Here is a 19,391-nt window from a genome sequence, read left to right as displayed (position 1 = left end):
SCAGAAAAGGATCACTGTTTTACGAACTAGAGGGACTTGCAGTATTCCTGCACCTCATTCAACATCCATTTAACTTCTGCTCCCATCTCTGGCACAAACYTATCATATGACCTTGCACTCATCTCTTCCCTCCATAGTCCATTCCTCCTAACTAGGTATTTGTTTGTTTATTTTTGTTTTCAAACAAAGTCCTTGGACAATAGTTGAGGCTCAGACAGGCAGGATGCCCTGCAGGGCATTACAGCACTTCTTGGTTCTATGGATGTGCTACTTCAATGGCAATAATTAATACAGCAGAATCAACAGTTTGCTGAAAGCATTTCTGGTGAGAGAGAACAAAATACTTTTATCATCTCAAATGAGAGCAGATACCTTGAAGTGTTCAAAATAACCCAGGCTCCTATGTCAGGACATGCCACATATTTCAGTAGCATATTTTCCAAATCATTGTGTTTGCTGATCTGTAAGCAGGGACAGCACTTTGCTGCTGGGGCCCTTTGTGCTCCCGAATACCCACAGCACCTGGCTTGGAACAGACACAGGATTCTTGGCAAACATCAAGTTGGAGCATAAATATCACCTCAAGAACGATCCAGAGCACCTACACTTCTTTGCAGTAAGAGCAGCCCAGAAAATCTTATTCTTTTCCTCTTAGGATAAACATGGGGATCTGAAAGATGAAGAGTGAAAACTGCTTCATGTAGAAGCCAGTAAGGCAACTGGAAGATGGCTGAGCATGAAGTGGTTCAAGACACAGGGTCTTCTGCAGAAAAACCTCAGCTGTTCATCTCCCATTCCCTGCCCTGACTTCCATCCAGCCAKCTGGGAGTAAGGCTCTGCAGCCACTGAAGGCAGGACCCAGCTCCTGGGATAAAAGTTAGGCTGCTTGGCCGCTTACTCTGTGAAACCAGAGGTTTTCAAAGAGATTCGTGCACTGTGTCCTGAATGTTAAACTAAACTCAGACAACACTTCTTTCTGAAATTACTATCTGGGCATCACTAATTTCTTGCAAAATATGCCTGTGTTATCCCATATCTTGGAAGAGCAGGTGCTTTCTTTTATGTCCCCAAGCAGATGCACATTTCACTGTTCTCTGAGCACTCAGAGGCAGCCTTTTTTCAGTGTGTGACAAAATATGGTGACAGCTGCTGAAACCGAGATGCCTAATGTACCTTTTTCACCTAACTTGACTTCTGCAAGGATGAAGCAGCTCATCTCTTGGGGTGTGCAGGCCCTTGCAGGAGGCACCCCAGTGCAGTGCTCTCATCCCAGCCACTCAAACATTTTGTTCTCTTTTCTTTCAATAAAAGAGAGTATTGTGCCTATGCCATCTGTTAAGCAAAGTGCTGYACGTACATTGCAATATACCCTGCAGCACAGAACGGAGCCTTGCAGATTAAATGTGAAGAGAAGCGGCTGTAAGGGGAGAGAAAACTCCAGGTGCTGGAGCTGTTACAGGTGAGCCTAAGTGTTTGCTTCCCCGAGGCAGCTACCTGTCAGGATTAATCTTGTCAGCCCAGGAATGCACCTCRGTAGACACCGCACCCCATTCCAGGAACCCATAAATACCACACGAGATGCTCAGCACCCCACATGAAAGCATCTCCTTTCTGCAGACCATGACTGTGGGGAGTGACAGCCCRACTAGCATCAATGCTGTCTTGTGCTGGGCTTTTCTAAAGGTGGTTCCTAGGGGGAAACAAGAAATGCAGCAAGGGTGGGCGCTTGCTGCCTTCCTCCTATGGAGGCCTCCAARGGAACCCCCTTATTTGTTCCTCTGTCCTGGATCCATCTGAGCCTCTGCTTTTTTATTTCAGCTTAAAGGAGGTTCTCTCTCTGTCTGTATTGTCCCTAAACCAATCCTAAGGGAAGAAAGTCCACAGGAGCCAAAGGAATCATCTTTGATGGYCTCTTGTATAAGTACTTTTGATAATGCATCCCAGATGTAAAGCTGTGAGACAAATGGGCTTCTTGTACATTATGCTGCCTGGGCACTGTGCAGGAAGAGGCACAATACAATGGTGTTTTGAGTAGCGTGATTTTACCAAAAAGGTTGCCCCCAGTCTGTCAGAGAAATGCAGTCCAGGTGATGAGCACTCAGTGAAAGAGATTCACTTCCAGGTTTCCTTTCCTCTTACTCCTTTGTCATGTCACTAGAAAAAAATGATCAAACATCTTCCCACCATCTCACTCAGAATCCCTGACTCTACTAGCTTTTTGTTCAGGAGCTGAAGTGTTCTAGGTCCATTCATTCCTTTCCACTTGGAAAAAATGGCCATGCATAGGCACTGCTTCACAGTAGATGTTCAGTTAGGAGACAGCAGGCAGCCAATGCAAGATTGATGTTAGGAAAGAAGAACCTCAGCGAGCTATGGAAGCCATCCCATGTCCCTACCACATATCCAGAGGGACAGCTGAGCCTGTTGTCCCTTGGGGTGCTGGCACTCATACTGCCTCCCATCTGCATGAGGATGCCCCAGAGGTCAGTGCTCTCCCACAGCGCTCAGCCCATGGTCAAGGCCACCAACTGAGGCCACACACCATAATTCCAGGGMAGAGCCCTGGCCTGGGGAGTCACCACAAGAAAGAGTGGTCCCAGGCAATTAGGGGTTTCTGGATCAAAAGCAATACGTTTGAAGTCCTAACTCGAATTGCTGGTCCTAGGGAGCAGCCAGTGCTGATGCCAGGGGCAGTGGGAGGCAGCCAGTCACAGAGCAGAGTCTGGGACTGCTGGAGCAACACTGCTCACTCCACAAGTGCTCCCTTCCACAGWCTCTGAAACAAAGGGATTTATTTCTAAACACAGCAGCATTTCCACATTTTAAGGCATAATCAGTCCCTTCTTCCCTGTTTCYACACAAACAGTATCTTTTAGGCAGCACCTCACTGAACCCAAAACACACGATGCCTCCAAGAAACACCCACAGCCGAGAGCAGTGGCAGAGGATGTTGGAAGTGTGGAGCAGTGCTTTTGGGACAACACATCTGGGCACAGCCACTGCAGCCCCTGTGGCCCAAAAAACCCTTGCTTGGGCCTTGTGTCGATCATTTTCTGTGCAGAGAAGACCTGCTCAGTATACATCTTCTGGTGAATGGGCCACCAGATTCAGATACTTTAAAATTTCAGGTCATCAGGGTTTGGTAGATGTTATCATCAGCTGAGCAGATACCTGCATCATTCAGTTTCAGGTCTGGATTTTGTAGCTCAGGTTGAAAGCCATCAGGGTAGAACAGAGCTCTGCCTGCTGSGCTTACTCCACAACCTCCTGATCAGCTTCCTTAAGCATTCACTGTATATATAGATGTAAATAAAAATAATTATATATGCYTCTTTCCAACAGTGCTTTTAGGGGCTGCAACTCTAGGTAATGAGGRTTATATAACTCAGTTCCTCTGACAAAGACACATTTGGTTGAACTTTAAACAAGGGACCTTTAGAAATCTGTAAAATTTTAACCATCAGTGTGTAACAGCTTCCAGAATGTTTCCCACCTTGTAACATTTAAAACAATGATTCATCATCGTAAGAAATATGTAACTGTCTGAAACTAACTTTCAAATAATGTTAATTACCTGCAAGGTCAGAGTTTGTGCATACGCAGTTTCCAGCTACCAAGACTGGACATTAWGAAAGCTTTTACATGACATCAGCTTTCCAATGACCAGCCAGTTATAAAACGCAAAATTTTTAATCTGCATTTGATTGTCAAAGCTTAAAAATCACAGAATTTATGAGAGCTACAAATAATTTTTAGACTGTGCAGTGTGGACTAAAAGCCAAGGTTTTTTGTTTTGGCTTATTGATATTTCCTGAAAATATGAAACAATTCTGAAAGGACAGATTTCCTGGCTCACAGCTAAAGGTCAGCAGTCACACAGGGACTGCTTRCTAAGTGTACCAAAAGGAAAGATTGGCGCAACGTTGCAGTATTATTAAAAAGTGATTTAAGTGGGGAAAAAGGGAGAAAACAGAGACAGACAAGTATACTCAACAAKTGAGCTTTCACCAAGATTAGAAAAACAGCCTTGTTCCTGGCTGCTTGCAGGCCCTCACTGTCATTCCAAGCACTGTTCTTACTCCCTCTTTTCACCCCTCTGCAGCCCATGCTGCCATCCTCAGCTGCATGGCCTTGGAATGGGACTGCTCTGAGCAGGCACCACAAATCACTTCTGCACTCTTTCCTGCATAGTCCAGAAGTTTTTCCAGGCTCATCACTTCAACAGAGTATGGAAGTACAAGTTTCACTTGTACTGGGAAGCACAGGAGATCAGAAATCCCATGACTGAGCAACACTGACATGCAGTTGTGYGATATGCAAAAAAAAGCTCATTTTCCACAGGAATCTCCCCCAGACATGAGCTATGTTTGTAACTCACTCTCAGCACAACTGAAGAGCCAAAGCCCTATTCTGCAGCTGTCAGAGGGGGCATAGCCAGCTCACATCTGTATCCTTAACCACAGTTTGGACAAAGCTCCTTGTCAATGTATTTAATTTTGTAATAAGAGATACCAAAACTTTCCCATTCACTGACAAGATACCAGTTTAAAAAGAAGCAGGTCTTCTGCAATCAATGTTGGAAGCACCTTTAAAACAATATTTAGTACCAGTCTCAAAAGAGACTGTACCCCGCTCCCTTTAAGATCCACATCTTGTTTTTATTTTTATTATTCATGTTTATCTTTCTAAGTATAGGGTATACATAATTTTCCAGGCAAGTAAATGCCAACCTACACCAACCTAGCAGCCTCTAGTAGGTCTCTGCCACAGCTGTGCTCCCATTTAACTACATTTCCCTCCCTGCCTGACCARGAGCCATGGGACATCAGAATCAACAAAGAATTTGTGCCTCTAATCCTGCTAATGAAATACCTCTACTCTGACCACAACATCCTCCCTAGCACTGAGTTATCAAAAGCATATGCTCCCATCACTCACRGTCTGCTTCTTGCTCTTTTTCTTTTTTTAAATTAAAACCAACTGGTTGTAGCGCAAAAAGCTACCTTTTCAGTTAAAAGGTTAACAGCAAGCTTATGACCACATGTGCAGCTCAAAACTAATGTCCCCSAATTCTGCAAACAACAGTAACAAAGCAAAACAACAAATGTGCTAGTAAGCAGCTAAGCAATACCGTAGGCTGTTTAAATTTAGCCCTGGCAGATCCTGGAGGAAGGGCATCTCAGAAGCCATGTGTCCTCTGCTATGCAGAGAGAGCACTCAGACGGTAGGATTCCATTCCACATACCTCACTTTTGAATATATGGCTACACCTATTGCATGTCATCTCTATCTCACACATGTACTTTCTCTAAAAATACTTCATATGACATAAAGGACACTCTGCTCTTGGCCACAAAATGTTTGCCCCAAAAGCAGCCAGGGAGACTGAAACAGACTGTAATTCCTTGCAACAGAACAAAGGTGCAGCTCAGAGCAGAGGCACACTGACAATTTAGGGCTTTACAGACCACAACCTGCAAGGATGAAATATTCTCCAAAGCAAAATGTTGACCACAAGCATGGAGAATGTTACTTCAGAGGCAGATTGCTGTAGCTTTGCTATTTTCTATCTGGAGCCTGGGGAATTTACAAGTAGAGATTATTGCCATGATCAGCAGTGGGATTACAGGCACAAGATTTGCTCTGATGAACCCAAAAATAAGACAGCTCCAGGCCTGAARTTCAATGTGCCACACCTGCTAGCAGAGAATATACAAATAATCTGATCTCCAGGCTACAAATACTTTGAGAAAGGGCTGGACATCCCCATCCAGTGGAGCCTCTCTCACTACATCCTCCAAAGGCCAAATGAAATCATTGATGTGAAGACAAGCTGTGCATCAATACCTCTAAAACCCCAAAAGCTGCACTCCAAGCTGCTGCTAAGGAAATCCAGCAAATGCAGGCATCCGGTGCCAGCAAGACTAGAACTTATCAATTTGACATAAAAAAGCTCCTGTATTGAATAGCTCTAAACAGCACTACCTGCAAAAAATCTTGTTAACTGTGAGATTAATAACATTTACTGGAAGCTAGGGCAGTTTCTATGGCATTGTTTCAGGACCTCAGGTGATTCCACTGCCCCATGATCAGAACTCCTTCATTTTTAAACCATTTATCAGTAGCTAAAGCAAAAATAACAATACTACTTATAGGTAAAGTCATGCTTGAAACTGAGACACAACATGATGATTTTTTTAAATCGTATTTTGCATAAATTATAAACTCTGTATTGATTGCAAGGGTAGTTAAGCAAACTAAAAGGGTATAATGGGAGCAGGAGACATCTTCCCGGCCTGTGGGCTCAAGTGAGGTTGCTCCCACTGCAAAACACCAATGATCTKTGCATTATGGTCTGTTAAAGTAATACTTGGCTTATTGAACACTTACTTCRTTTGATACTTAAAAAAAACTTGGGTATGCACCACAGAAATAAAGCTCTATCACTGTAACAAAAATTTTTTTGTAAAGTAAAATTTTTTTACTTTGTAAAGTATTTGGGGAGTAAAACCAAAATAAAATAAAATAYTGGGGAATAAAAWCAAATGGCTCTAACTGACATCTCAACGTAAGTATCCCCCTTTCATATGCTTGGTTTTGCTTACTATTACTCTTATTGCTGTTATTATTATTAATCCACCAAAACATCACACTCAGACTAAAYCAGTCCTTCACTAGGCAATTTCTGCTTGTTAATATAATCCTCAAAGCTTCCATCAAATTTTGCACTCTCTTACATGACAGATGCAGAACKCTGCTCTTTTGAGTGTCTGTGGCAAAAATRAAGAGCAGATATAYCAGCCAGTGCTGCGACAGGAAGTGGAGAGAGAGGATGCCAATCCCAGGGGGGGTCTGCACTAAYCCCTGCAAAGGGCTGGATTTCAGAGGTCAGGGAGTGTGCTCAGCAGCAGCTACATCAGGTCCCATTCAGACACCAGTCTAAGCAACCACCATTGTAAGGCTCTTTTGAAAATCCTGATTATCACCTTTTAAGGCGGGTGAAAATCAATTAATTTTGAGCCTATAAAGGAATGGCTTTCTGTGGTCAACCTTGGCCACACAGTCACAATGCCTTTTGCAGAGACACACTGCCTTTTCTTCCTATTTAATGTAAAAGCACTTCATCTTGGTTATCAGCTCCCTGAAGGTCAGCCTTATTTCTTTAGATCTATTATTTACTACTTGAATTTCCAGTTCCACCTTTCTGGCTATTACAGCTTCTTTCCCTGACTCCTTTTCACGGTAACTCCAGATGATGACTGTTGATAAAGTTAGGAGGGCCATGATTCTAAATGTCTGACCTTCTTCAAAATCTGATAATGGATACAGTTTCTGAATCACAGGTCATCTCAATTTTGCCAGTAAACCGTTTATTTCCAGTGGCCTTCAGACCTCGAGGCTTACTGTGCACTGCAAAACGGATTTTTCAGGGAACAATGAAAGTAAGAGAGCCATCCTTAGCCTTTGCTTAGCACRTTAGGAGGGGTACTGTATTTTGGAGAGAATGTTTGTCCACAGTATCTTATGCGYCACAGTCTCTTAAGACCTTCCCTGYTCTGTAACATTTCCTGATGTTGTATGAAGCCGACAGCTGCAAGCACCTAATGCGAACTAACCTCTGTTTCACTTGCAACCTGCATGGAAAGGGCCAGAGAAATCCATGTCTCCTTAAAATTCTCCCCACCTGCTGAGGGCTATCCAGTCACCTATATCATGTTGCTCAACTTACAATTCAAGGCACAGTGCCAGGTTTTACATCACTGCCTCAAATGTTACTCTACTGYGGTATGACCTGATTACACCACGACGGTCAAAGCTGTGTTGGTGCCAAGGCACACCAGTGTCTGCCAGCCTCCTCCAGTGGCTGCTCTGAAATGGAGCTCTCAAAATGCCTTGGTCTTACAGAAACACTGCCAGAGGTACAATTCCTACTGAAGGTCAGTGCTTCACACACACTGTTGTGGGAGATGCAGAGAGAAACGCATCAAACACAAACTCCTGGCTCCAACWGTGCTCAGAAAACTGAGTGATGACTGGACCCTGAGCAGAGGGAACCAGACAGGTTTTACTTACTGTCAAAACTTCTGTGCTGTGCTGTTAGKGTCGCCTGCACAGAGCGACCAGCCTCTTTCATCATGGCTTCAAATTCACTTCGGCTTTTGTTTGCAAAGTTCTCCTCCATCTCGCTGGTGCAGCAGGTGTAGCCTTGTGGGCAGATCCGCAGGTGCTCCCCTAAAATGAGAGAAAATGCAGTTTAATGGACAGTTAAAGGGAGGATTTTACCCCAGACAATCTCAGCATAAAAACATCCCAGCTCCCTGGTAAACTGGATCTGCTTCAGGTCTTTCGGTCAAATTTACCACCTAATTTGAGTTCTCCTGCTTTAATCTAGTGGTTGGTATCAATGTAGGCACAAATTTTCTCACTGTTGACTGTGGGGGATGGAAAAGCAAAGGAGAAGAGATTAACATATGGAGCAAGGAGATGGGAAATACAAGTRTCTCCTGCTCAAAGTCTATCCTAGAATCCATCTTTTCCTAGAATCCCAGAAGGCATGGAAGTCTGATTCAATGACAGCTGTACTCAATAGACTTATTATGTATATTAGCACAGCTGTTTGAAACTCCTTTGTCACCAAAAAAAGAAACAAACTCCAAAGTGCTCCSCACCCTACTAAATCTATCCTGAGAAGGCATTTCCTTAATCAGAGAGGCGAGGCTAGTGAGAAGTTTTCAAGAGACAGAGATGTGCTGAATGCCAGTGGAATTTGATTGACTAATTCCCCTCCACATGCATGGAAATTTTCAGAGAAAAATTTATCTCCCAGAAAGAGATGAGACTATCCCCAAAAAGATTGCTATGACAATCACTGATTGAATATACCCTTTGCCATAAGGAAGGACAGGAAAGGTAAGAAGAGGACTCAGCAGTCAAATTGAAAAATTCTCCAGTATGGAGCGCTGCCTGCTCTCTGCAATATCTTTACTGTGGAGAAGAAGCAAGTGCTCACATAGGCAGAGTCAGCAACATTTTAAAAATAATTGCTTAAGTTTTTATAAGCCCTTACGAAGACCTTACATATCCACCTGCAAACACACCCTAGGTTTCTCCTTATTCAAGCAGTAAGAATTAATTTGAATGAAACAAAACATTTATTTTTAAAAGCAGCAAAAAATACCCCTCTTGTTCCAAGCATGTACTGAGATAAACGAATTACTAAGCAGTCACCATGTTTGAGGTAATTTGATTGCGATTGACAACCATTTTGCTGGCACTTTTACAGGATCGCTGTCTTAATGCCACAGCTGAGCCTAAACATCTTTAAAATTGTGTTTTATCTTGTGTGTCTCAACAGCTTCAAATCCTGAACCTGGCACAGTGTCCAGAGTTTCCCATTTAAATCCTTAGCTATTTCCARTGTAAAGCCCTTAGCAAATGGATGGTAAAGGGTTTCTGAAACTGTGTGTGTGTCTTACCCTTTTGAAAGTTATCTCATCAGCAGGCTTAGAGCAATTGGARTGTTCTGTAGTTGATGTATTTGAGGCAGAAGCCATTCAAGATGAGTTTGCATTTTGCTGGCCTTTGGATTCCTGCTTACAGACGACCCTTGAGCAACCTGTGCAGGGTGTGGAGTGAGCCTGCCCTTGGAAAGCAGGTTACCACGGGCATCTGCACTGCCAGTCTTATTGCCTGTGTGACAGGAATTGCTGCTCATCAGCTTCTGTAGGAGAATAACTCCCCTCATCAGCCTTGTATTGTGCTCCCAGATGAGAGGAGTGTCAGGGTGGTGTGTCCTGGGAGCTGTCCATCTCCCATGGGACCCAYTCCCTGTCCCCATGGGTGCCGGGGCACCACTGCCACAGCAGCAGGAAAAGCAGCAACTTGCTTCAGTATAAATACTCAGGAGTAAAATATAAACATCATGCGGCTCAATAACTACCACACCAAATGCAAGCTCGGTTCCAGTGCTTGCCTAAGCCTCTCCTCCCCTGACAAACTGGATTGTTCCGAGTCATTCCCAGGGCTCCTTTCTGTAGAGCTGCATTTATCTGTACAGCGTCAGGGCTGCTGACATGTGACAGACAGGCAGGAAAAGGGAGCTGTAATTTTTTGACAAGACATGGCTTTGATTCCTGTCACGGCAAATTAAAAACTTTTTTTCTTGTCCAGCCTTTTCCATCCAATTTCTGCTGCCACAGGATTTCTGGCAAGGACAGAAGTTTTGTGGACAGCAGTTTTACTGTGGGACACATCCTTCCATGAGGCCCTTAGTGCCCTCAGGACAAACTGAGGCCTTTACAGGGCCTGGGCTCTCTGAAAAGCCAAGCAACAAAGAAACGGATCCCAAGGGATCCCAGTGGTTCCCTAAAGCAACTTTACCTCAGCTAATGGTGAATTTTGCTGGTGAGGTCTTAGTCCTGCCCAGAGCCCTTGCACTCACAGCGTGAGCACTCCTGCCATTTCTTTGGGAGCCATCACCCGCCAGGGCTGGCAGGGTCGGGCAAAGCCTCAAACAGCTCCTTACAAATGTCCCATTTTGGGAAACCAAGTCAAAGCATGGGGAATGTGGGGCATCTCTGATTCCTTGGCCTGCTGCCAGCAGGATTCAGGCAGGAGACCTGCCTGAAACTGGGAGAGCAAACATGGATGTCGACAAGGAGCCCCCAGAGTGCTCACCAGAGCGGCCATCAGGCGTGTTCCCCACACAGCCTTTGGAAACAAAGCCAAGGGCGGGACTGCCCTCAGCAGAGGACGGGGAGGAACAGCCCCATGCCCGAGCTCCCCGATGGACACCGACGAGCAGCAGCGGTGCGAGGTGCATTCATTAAAGTGTGACATGTCCGGACAAAGCTCCGCTCTCCCAGCCTGGGCGAGGCACAGCGTGTTTGAGCATGGCTCCAACCCAACACCCCGCTGGCCTCCACACCACCGAGGGGAAGGGAACAGGGAAAAAAMAGCAGAAGGCAGGGGGAAAGTCACACCCATAGCTAAAACAGCTTAATTTTACACAACTCTGTGAATTGAATATAGATTTTTTCCATTCTTGAATTCAGAGCAGTTTCAATCCCCCTTTTGAAGCAACATTTATCTTAGCTTTCTGCAGGTTTGTGAGGTACTCAGCAGGTGTTTGTGTGGTGCTCAGCACCACCACACTCTATCTCAGTGGGAAGCGAAGTTTGTATCATTTATCTCTGTAACTCAAACTCAGCACACACAGAACAGTCTTACAGCACTGTGAACATGCTTTGCTTTCTCTGCTTTTTAACCTGACCCACCCTGGAAACATTCACTATTATAATTTAACCTTTTTCTATTGATGCCAAAATAAATGTGCTCCAGACCATATTTTGGTTCTCCTTATATTTCAAAGTCCCTTTGTTTGCCAACTCGCCATTGTCCTATTGCTGAAGCTTGCACTATAAATATCTCCTGGGTTCACTTGGCAGGAGACATCTGCAGATACCTAGAGAGCCAGAAGTGTTTTATGAGGAGTAAATCTCCACAATACAGCGTGTGTTCTCTCCCAGCTGCCGTGTCACACCACTTCTCCCTGTGTACAGCTGCCTGTTGCTCACCACTTGCTGGACAGCACATGCTCCCAGCCCCTGGAAGAGCTTTGCAGGAAGCAGACAGGCATGGCAGAAGCCAAACTGGCAGCAAAGGGAGGGCTGCTCAAATCTCCTTGAAGATGACAGATACACTTCCAGTGACCGAGGCCGGCTCTGGGTCATGCCTAAAGAAAACTGCACTATCCCAGGTCTGTAATTGAAACCCAACCATCTCTCCTCAGCCTTTTACTTGCAACCCCACAGCTGAGCAGGTCTGGCAGCAGAGCAAGGAGGTGCCCAGGGTGCACTCAGTGGCTCAGCTAACACCAGCTCTGTGCTGCGCTAAGAGCCCTAGATTTCAAACACATTAGTAATTAAGAGAAGATGCACTTTGACATGCTCTGAAAACAATCAGCTTGCCCAAGCCTGAGGTTCAATCTGGTCTCTCTGGAAGGGCCAGCTCTCCTACAAAAGCTGCTGAAGCTGAGGTAGGGATGTGACCCACCRACTGCACGGTCCCTTGGAAACAGAAACAGGGTAGAGCATGCATGAAAACAGCATCAAGCAAATATCTCAGTTATGATTAACTGCCCAGGAATGGAAAGGAATAGGCAGGAAGCTGATGACAAGAGAATATCACACTGCCTAGCTACAGGCTTGGATTGTCCTTGAAAYACCCTCTCAGGCTGGCTGGGTTAGCAGATTATTTTGGCTATCAAATTCATTACTGCACTTGAGAGTGCTGAACATTAAATCACTTGACCGCTTTCCACTCAGGGATGGAGCCAAGCCCAGGGTCCCTGCAGGGGGAATWGCCCTGCCCACAGCCCCCACTAACAGGAGCTGAGGCAGGGCTCAGCTCCCTGCTTCYTCYGCCRTGTGCTCYRTCCTCCCTGCCCTGGCMSACACGGGCTCCCTGGGCTACCTGACACAGGCTGTGTGCTGTACCACAGCATCTCAGCTAACTSTGCTCAGGGAAGCTCTGCAGCTGTTCACTGCTCCTGCCTTTCACCCCACCACCAGACTCTGAAAACAAGACAGAAGGGCAGTCCCAGAGGTGTAAAATGTAATATTGAGAGAAGAGTCTTTGGCTCCTTTAACCATGTAAATAGWGCTATTTCTATCCCTCTCACAGGATGTTGGAGATTGAATTAATTACAATGTTTGCAGAAGGTTTGGGGTTATGTGGCTGTGTCAGAGTATCTAAATGCAAATTATTACAAAATCATTCCTCCCAGAGGTTAATTTATTTCAGGCTGTGATAAATCCATCATAATTCTTCCCTCATATTTGTAACCCTCCTCCCACTCGCTCTCCAAACTGCTCCAACAGCGCATCTCATGCTCCATGCCTCAGTCTAGCTCCCCATTCCAGGACACTACAGCCCAAGCTCGCTCTTGGGGGGATTCTGGGTGGACATGTCTCAGGCAATCAGGTTTACTGAGGTGCAATGCATGCCAGGCATGGCAGGGATGCCAGGACACAGCCCCTGGCCAGGGGCAGCCASAGAGCCTGAGAGCACCTGGCAGCTGAGGAGCTGCAGTCCTCTCCTGCTGTCCCTGGTAGGCACCACTGTCCCTCCTCCCACCTAAACCCCATCCAGGCTMATGAGCATCACAGCCAGGAACTGARGACAAAACAGTGTAGTTTAGAATATTTTTTTTTTCTTCAACCATGTCAAAGCATCTGCAGCTGACGCAAAATGAGCCTGGAGGTTGTACAGATGTTAAAAATACCTTGCAAAGAAATAGTGCAATGAAAGTAAATCCCTTTCCTTATGCCTCCAGGCTCTTCCTGCTTCAGGTGTTCTGATCCCCATTTCTCTTCAAATACATATCTTGACAGAGAACCTGATTTGGCACATGCTGATCAGCAGGTGACAGCACAGCCAGCACTACCTTGAATCCCAGTCTTATCACAGATAACTCCTAACGGGAAACATAGGTACCCAAAAAGCATTTGGACTAGCAGATAGTTCTGGCTGACCAGCCTAGGAAGAGTTCTTCATGCCCTTTTCTGAGAAACATCCTCTGCCAAGCTCTGCCAGATACCTGCGCCCCATAATACCTGTGTAAGGTGTCCAGGTGTACAGCTGGTCTCCTGTAGTAGCTGCTATAATCAGACTGATCCAGAGACCAGACTGCTCCATTAAACAGAATGAAAATAAGATATTTTTCCATATTGCAAAGGCAGATGTTAGCTGTGCAGCCTGTTCCTTTGATTTGCAGTCAGCTGTTGCAAAATACACTGTCTCCTATTTACTGATTATGTATGAAGAATATTGTCATTTTGGCTTCATTTTGCACATGTCAGGGGAGTCATAGAAGGCCCGAATGTCAAATATTGTACAGCAAACACTATGATCAAAATGCACTGAACTGTGTTTTCTCTGGTTTTAGTGATAGCACAGGCTGAGGATACACAAGGTAGGGCAGGGCTGAGGKCTGGCCCAGAAACCAGAATAGGGCCATGAGGAAGAGTTGTGCTCAAATGAAGTCCTTATTTTCCTGTATTTCCATAGGAAGAAGCACTCCCAGGATGAGAWGCAGAGGTGGYAGGAAACCAGTCCTGCCATGGACTCAGGGACATCTCGGATGAGCTGGCCTGGGAGCTAATGCAGCAAGGTGGAGAGCAGAGGCAAAGGGAAGCTGTCTGCTTTACCAACACCCTGCAGGAATCRCTCAATGCTTCTCATGGACCTCAGTGCCTGCTACATGGCAGATCCCAGGTTAATCTSACCAGCACAAGGCCACCAGAGCAGAATCACAGCTGACACATGAGCAGAACTGCAGGAACAGGCAGGGGCTCTCTCACCTGCTGCATCCACACTGGCAACCTCACGCACATCCCTGCTGCCTCCTTGCCTCAGTAAGGAGAAAGGATTTGGCTCTAGCACARTCAATCCTATCTCTCTTTGCTGCTGCTGCTGCTGAGGGAGTAGCTGAGTATCTCATGGGACTGATAACAAGGGCATGAAGGCTTTTCAGGCTGCACACCACACGTCTGAGTTTGTCCCATGTCAGCAGCTGTTACCTTACCATCTGAAGGCTGATCAAATAGCTTGTGCTATCTGAGATGAACTAATGTTTTCGTTCCAGGTAAAGAAAACAAGCACTATGTTCCACATCAGTGATAAAAACAGCAAGCTGGAAAAAAAAAAAAAAGAGCTACAGAATATGCTTATTCTGTTAAAGCAACACACATGTGTAAGAAGGGACAATAGAAAAACATTAAACGCTTGTTCCCACAGCTCATCATTCAGACCAGGATTATAACAACGGAGTGAACAACCAAGAACAGATAATCCATAAGATTTGTTCTTTCCACTCTTATCTTTCTACTCCTACTAGGATTTAATAAACTATCAAAATACTGTTAACCAAATAAGACAACTTAATCTGGCTACTGCATGGAGTTGGCTCCCTACCAGGTTAGTGCTGTTCTGTAATTGCATTACAGTGAAAACCTGACACAGTGAATAAATACAGGTACTTCTGAGAAATGTCACAACTGGCACCTCGAGCAGAAACCCACTGATGGGTGGGAGGACTCTGGGACTGCCCCATTAGTACCGACACAGACTGCTCAAATCAGGAGCCTGGCGGGAGGGTGCGGAGGAGGCTGAACAGCAACTTCCTCTGTATTTGCTCTGTTCGTGTGTCAAAATACTTCAGGCTCCGAGGCTGTCAGCTCAGTGTCAAGCTCACACACTGGAAGTGTGGTATCAATTTGTTTAATCCTAGACCCTGATGTCAGAGGAATTTATAAGGCAGGCAAACACAGCCAAAGAAAGTTAATTAACAGAGGAAAAAGAGCCACCTCCGTGTCCTGGAAAAATACTAAGTACAGAGTAGATAAGAGCGCCTTCAGAAACGACAGTCTGAAAATCCTAATGTCATCTGTGTATGTTACAGTGGCAAACTGCCCAGAGGAAGGGAACAGAGAAAATGTCACAAGTGCTGACAACAGACTTGATTCTTAGTGAAAAGCTCTGCATGAAAGCACTTCACCCACGCATTGCTCCTTTGGGTTTTGGGAGTGTCTTTTTGAATGAAACAGAATACCCCTTCCCATCACCCTGCTCCCCCAGTTTCTCTSAGGACCTGCCTTTAGCTACATGGGCCTGACTCTGCCTCTGCCTCTGARCTGTGCACACAMAGCAGGAATCRGCACAGGGCRAAACGATCCAAGCCTGTATTTAACAACAGAGTAGGAAACGCTTTATAATTTGCTGTAGAAAATATCTTTTTCAGCGGCTGAGAGAAGAATGAAAGAACAAGGGCCAAACCCACATGTACCACAAGCAGTGAAGGACCTCCAGCTAGCAGAATTGACTGAGCACACTGAATCCAACRCTCCTCAGATCCTCTTCTGGGCACMCGACACACAGCGGGGSTGCTTCTGAGCAGGACTGCTACRGGAGATGATCCATTATGAAAGGCTTCAACTGGCACTTAGGACATGGTCTACAATTAACACTCTCCAAATAAATCAATCCTGAAAGAARCCTCAGTTCAAACTAGACCAGTTGCACAAATCAAGGASAAACACACAGAGAGTTCACTGTTAYACTCTTTCYTCTCCCCYTCCCTGAAAAACAGAAAACTTTTAAAATGCMTCTTAGACAAGGGAAGAATTATCTTGTCTCTTCACATAACACTTGTGGGGACGGATTGAAGTCGTGTGTCGCAATCCATCACTATCAACCTCTTTCAGWGTTGTCCTGAGCACAGCAGCTTCTCACCAGATGTTTGGTTCTGTTTTTTCTTCTTGGAACAAAGACTCTTTTTATCCTCAGTTTGCTGCAATCTAAAATAAGATCAAACTGGAAACCTATCACTCTTATCAGATGCAGCTTCACTGCAGGCTTCATAACAACATAAATATGCCATTACATAAGAGACAAAGCAATTCATTAAGCAGGAACTTTTTTACCAGCTTCCTCTCAGAAAAAATACCTACTGGAGAAACTGTCAGCTCTTCCTCATGCCCTGGCAGCTCACTGCCAGTAGGCTCATGCTGGAAAAGGAACCTGGGTAATAACTAAGGATTAAAGATATAGTTCGCACTAAGAAGTTTAAGAGGTGAAGGCCTTTGGTTTATTCTACATTAAAAAACCCCAAACTTTGGGGCAATAATCCGTGTAATCCATGTAATGAACTTGAGGAAGGGACAAAACCAAAAGGTTTTTCTACTTCTCCTGCTTGAGATCTGCAAGGAAAATGGTGGTACTGCACTTGGGGCTAGTTTGAAATAGCGAGCTTCAGCAAACTTGTAAAATATTGCCCAAGAATGGCGAGTGCTTGTGGCTGGTCCCAATTATTTCAGTGCAAAGAACAAACCTTTATCAACCTCTCATGGAGAAGTCAGCAATTAGAGAACATTTCCTTTCAACCCCAGCAAAGCTCAAGCAGTTGASGCTGGTGTGCAAACCATGAAAGTCATCTTTCTGCATTTCAGCCACATGCTAAGCCCTGGGCTCCTGGAAGGTACCCCCTGTTCCCTGTCCCTCTGCCACCCTTGCAGGTCACTGGCCACTGCTGCCCACCCTGATGAGCTGCACTCMTGGCTGCCAGCTCACCCAGGGGAGGAGCTGTATGCACACAAGGAGGGTCTTGCTCTCTAGCAACAAAAATCTCCAAATGAAAAATCAGGAAGCTAAATAAACCTCAACCATTCTGCCTTCTGGTAAGACTGAAAATGACTCCTGAGTCTGCAAAACCCCTTATTTTTAAATAGTCATTAAACAAAGCTTTTGGCTCTGAATCTGATTCTGAGAGTTTGCAAAAACAAAATGTCTATGCCTAAAAATTTAAGAAATTAGGTTTAATGAAGCTCATTAATCTGAAATCACATAGATGTGTGCACACTTATCAAAGCTAAAAATAAAAATAGGCTTGTCTGAATTGTCGAAACCCCGCAAATTCAAGATCATCCATTTTTAGATTTTTGTAAAACATTAAGAGACTTTACCTATGAAGAGTTGTTGACTTATGCTATAAATTAGAAGTGCTTATACCTCCTCTAAAACTCTTTGCTGTATGTGTTGGCAGGGATGTGGGAAGGTGCAGGATTGGAGGGGCAAGTTCTGGTTGCTGTGGGCTTTTTCACTTTGCAACTTGAAGCTTTTTTCAGCCCCAGAAATGCTTGGCTCTCCTTCAGCTATTGCTTTGCTTTAATTGTCTCATGAACGTTTTGGCCGGCAGTAAAAGTGCCGAACTGTGGAGCCCCTCCCTACAATTTGAGGCACCATGAAAGCAAACGGCAAATATGGGGTCATCTTGTGGGAACGTGAAATTGCAGACTTCCAGTTTGACAGAAYGGATGCAGCTGATGCAGAACTGGGATGGACAAGTACCAGCATCCACGCTGGAGGCTGCAGAAGCTGCTGTGTRTGAGAGATCTGCAGCAGAAGGAATTCAATATGCTCCCTTTCCCTTCTGGTTGCAGACGCACGTAAGCGAAACCTGCGCCACTGCTCTTCTTTTTACGCCTCCATCTGATCTTCCAAAARCAGATCACAGAAAGCTGCCTGTAAACCTGAAGATGGAAAGGACATCCCTAAGGACCTCCTCTTCTGCCCTTAAAATTAATCCAGGGGTATGAGGAGATGAGGACATTAGTCTTGCCAGGTCCTGCCAGAACTGCTTCATGAACAGATCTCTGTTGCCACAAACATCAAACCATCACCTTTCACCCCTGGACAGAGGGGTGGATCCAGAGGACCAGGTTTAAACTGGGATGAACATTTAAAACTCCAACACCCTGCTAGATCTCAGTGTGGCTCACAGTGCATATGCCCAAAATTTTACCAGAGAGATGTATTTTAGGCAACTTCTGTTTGAAAACTTAATGGAAGTGTAGCTGTTCTCCCCTGAGCGTCAGGAACAGATGACTAAGAAATGTTGCCAGTATCTGTCTTTCAGTGAGATTASTGTTGGGTTTGTGTGGTATCCTATTTATAACTTTGACAAACAGCTCAACCAATCATTTCATACTTAATCATAGCTGTCTGCCCAGCTCCCTTCAGAGAAAAGCTTTTCAAAAACTATGTGCCAACATAATATGAACAAAAAGAAGCAAACCACAGTCAAGGAAAAGAAAATCTTGCTCCCCAAACCAGCAACAGCAATACAGAAAGCAGGTCTTGGTAAATCGTAAGGCGTAATTACAGCGTCATTATTCATGGGACTGCACAGCTATAGTTAGTCAGTGTTTCCACTGTAAACCCCTATTTTCATAGAGGTTTGCAGCTCAGCTGCAAGRAATTAGTCCGTGATGAAATTTGGCAGTAGACATTTTAGAGCAAGGATTTTTTTTTTTTAAACCATTTAAAGATCTTTTTTTCTCCCCCCACTTTCAATTCCCCTCCAATTCCCCTCTCACTTCTGAGGCTCTAGCGGTACTTAKGAAAGACACAAAAAACACTTCTGTGTGCTGTTTGATGTTTGGTTTCTGTGCATGTCTCTGTGTGGTTAATGGGACAAAAAATACCAATTTAGCAAGGGCTCTCAAACAGAAGTCTTAAAAACTTGGAGTTTGATTCTCRCAACAGTTACAACCCAGCTTTCCTTTGGCTGTGTCCATGAGCATTAGTATGCACAGTGTTAACTGCTATGCATTAAGGAACCTTGACATTCTGAGTAAACCCTGCATATCCATCTAATGCCGAAGATGGGTTTACATTTCATGGGATAGAGCTGTTAGATTTCTTTACATCTTTCTGCTTTGAAATAACATTTTCCAGGGATTATAAGAGATTACTTTCTGCTGGACTCAACTCTAAGCCCTACGTTCACCCGCCCATTTCCTCCTCGCCTACCTGACACTTCCATTAAGGCT

General features: G+C 44.8%; 1 protein-coding gene across 1 annotated transcript in view; it reads right to left on the bottom strand.

Moving 5' to 3' along the window:
- Positions 1–19,391, bottom strand: part of GPC1 (glypican 1) — a 191,824-nt gene that overhangs the window by 89,170 nt on the left and 83,263 nt on the right. Inside the window, exon 2 of the mRNA XM_057374252.1 lies at positions 8,074–8,232. Coding sequence (XP_057230235.1) covers positions 8,074–8,232 — 159 coding nt within the window. The remainder of the gene's footprint in view (positions 1–8,073; positions 8,233–19,391) is intronic.

This window comes from Malurus melanocephalus, unplaced genomic scaffold (genome assembly GCF_030028575.1).
Source record: "Malurus melanocephalus ecotype Western Australia unplaced genomic scaffold, MMel_1.1 scaffold_220, whole genome shotgun sequence".
Classification (NCBI taxonomy): domain Eukaryota; kingdom Metazoa; phylum Chordata; class Aves; order Passeriformes; family Maluridae; genus Malurus; species Malurus melanocephalus.
This window is presented reverse-complemented; position numbering and strand designations above follow the sequence as displayed.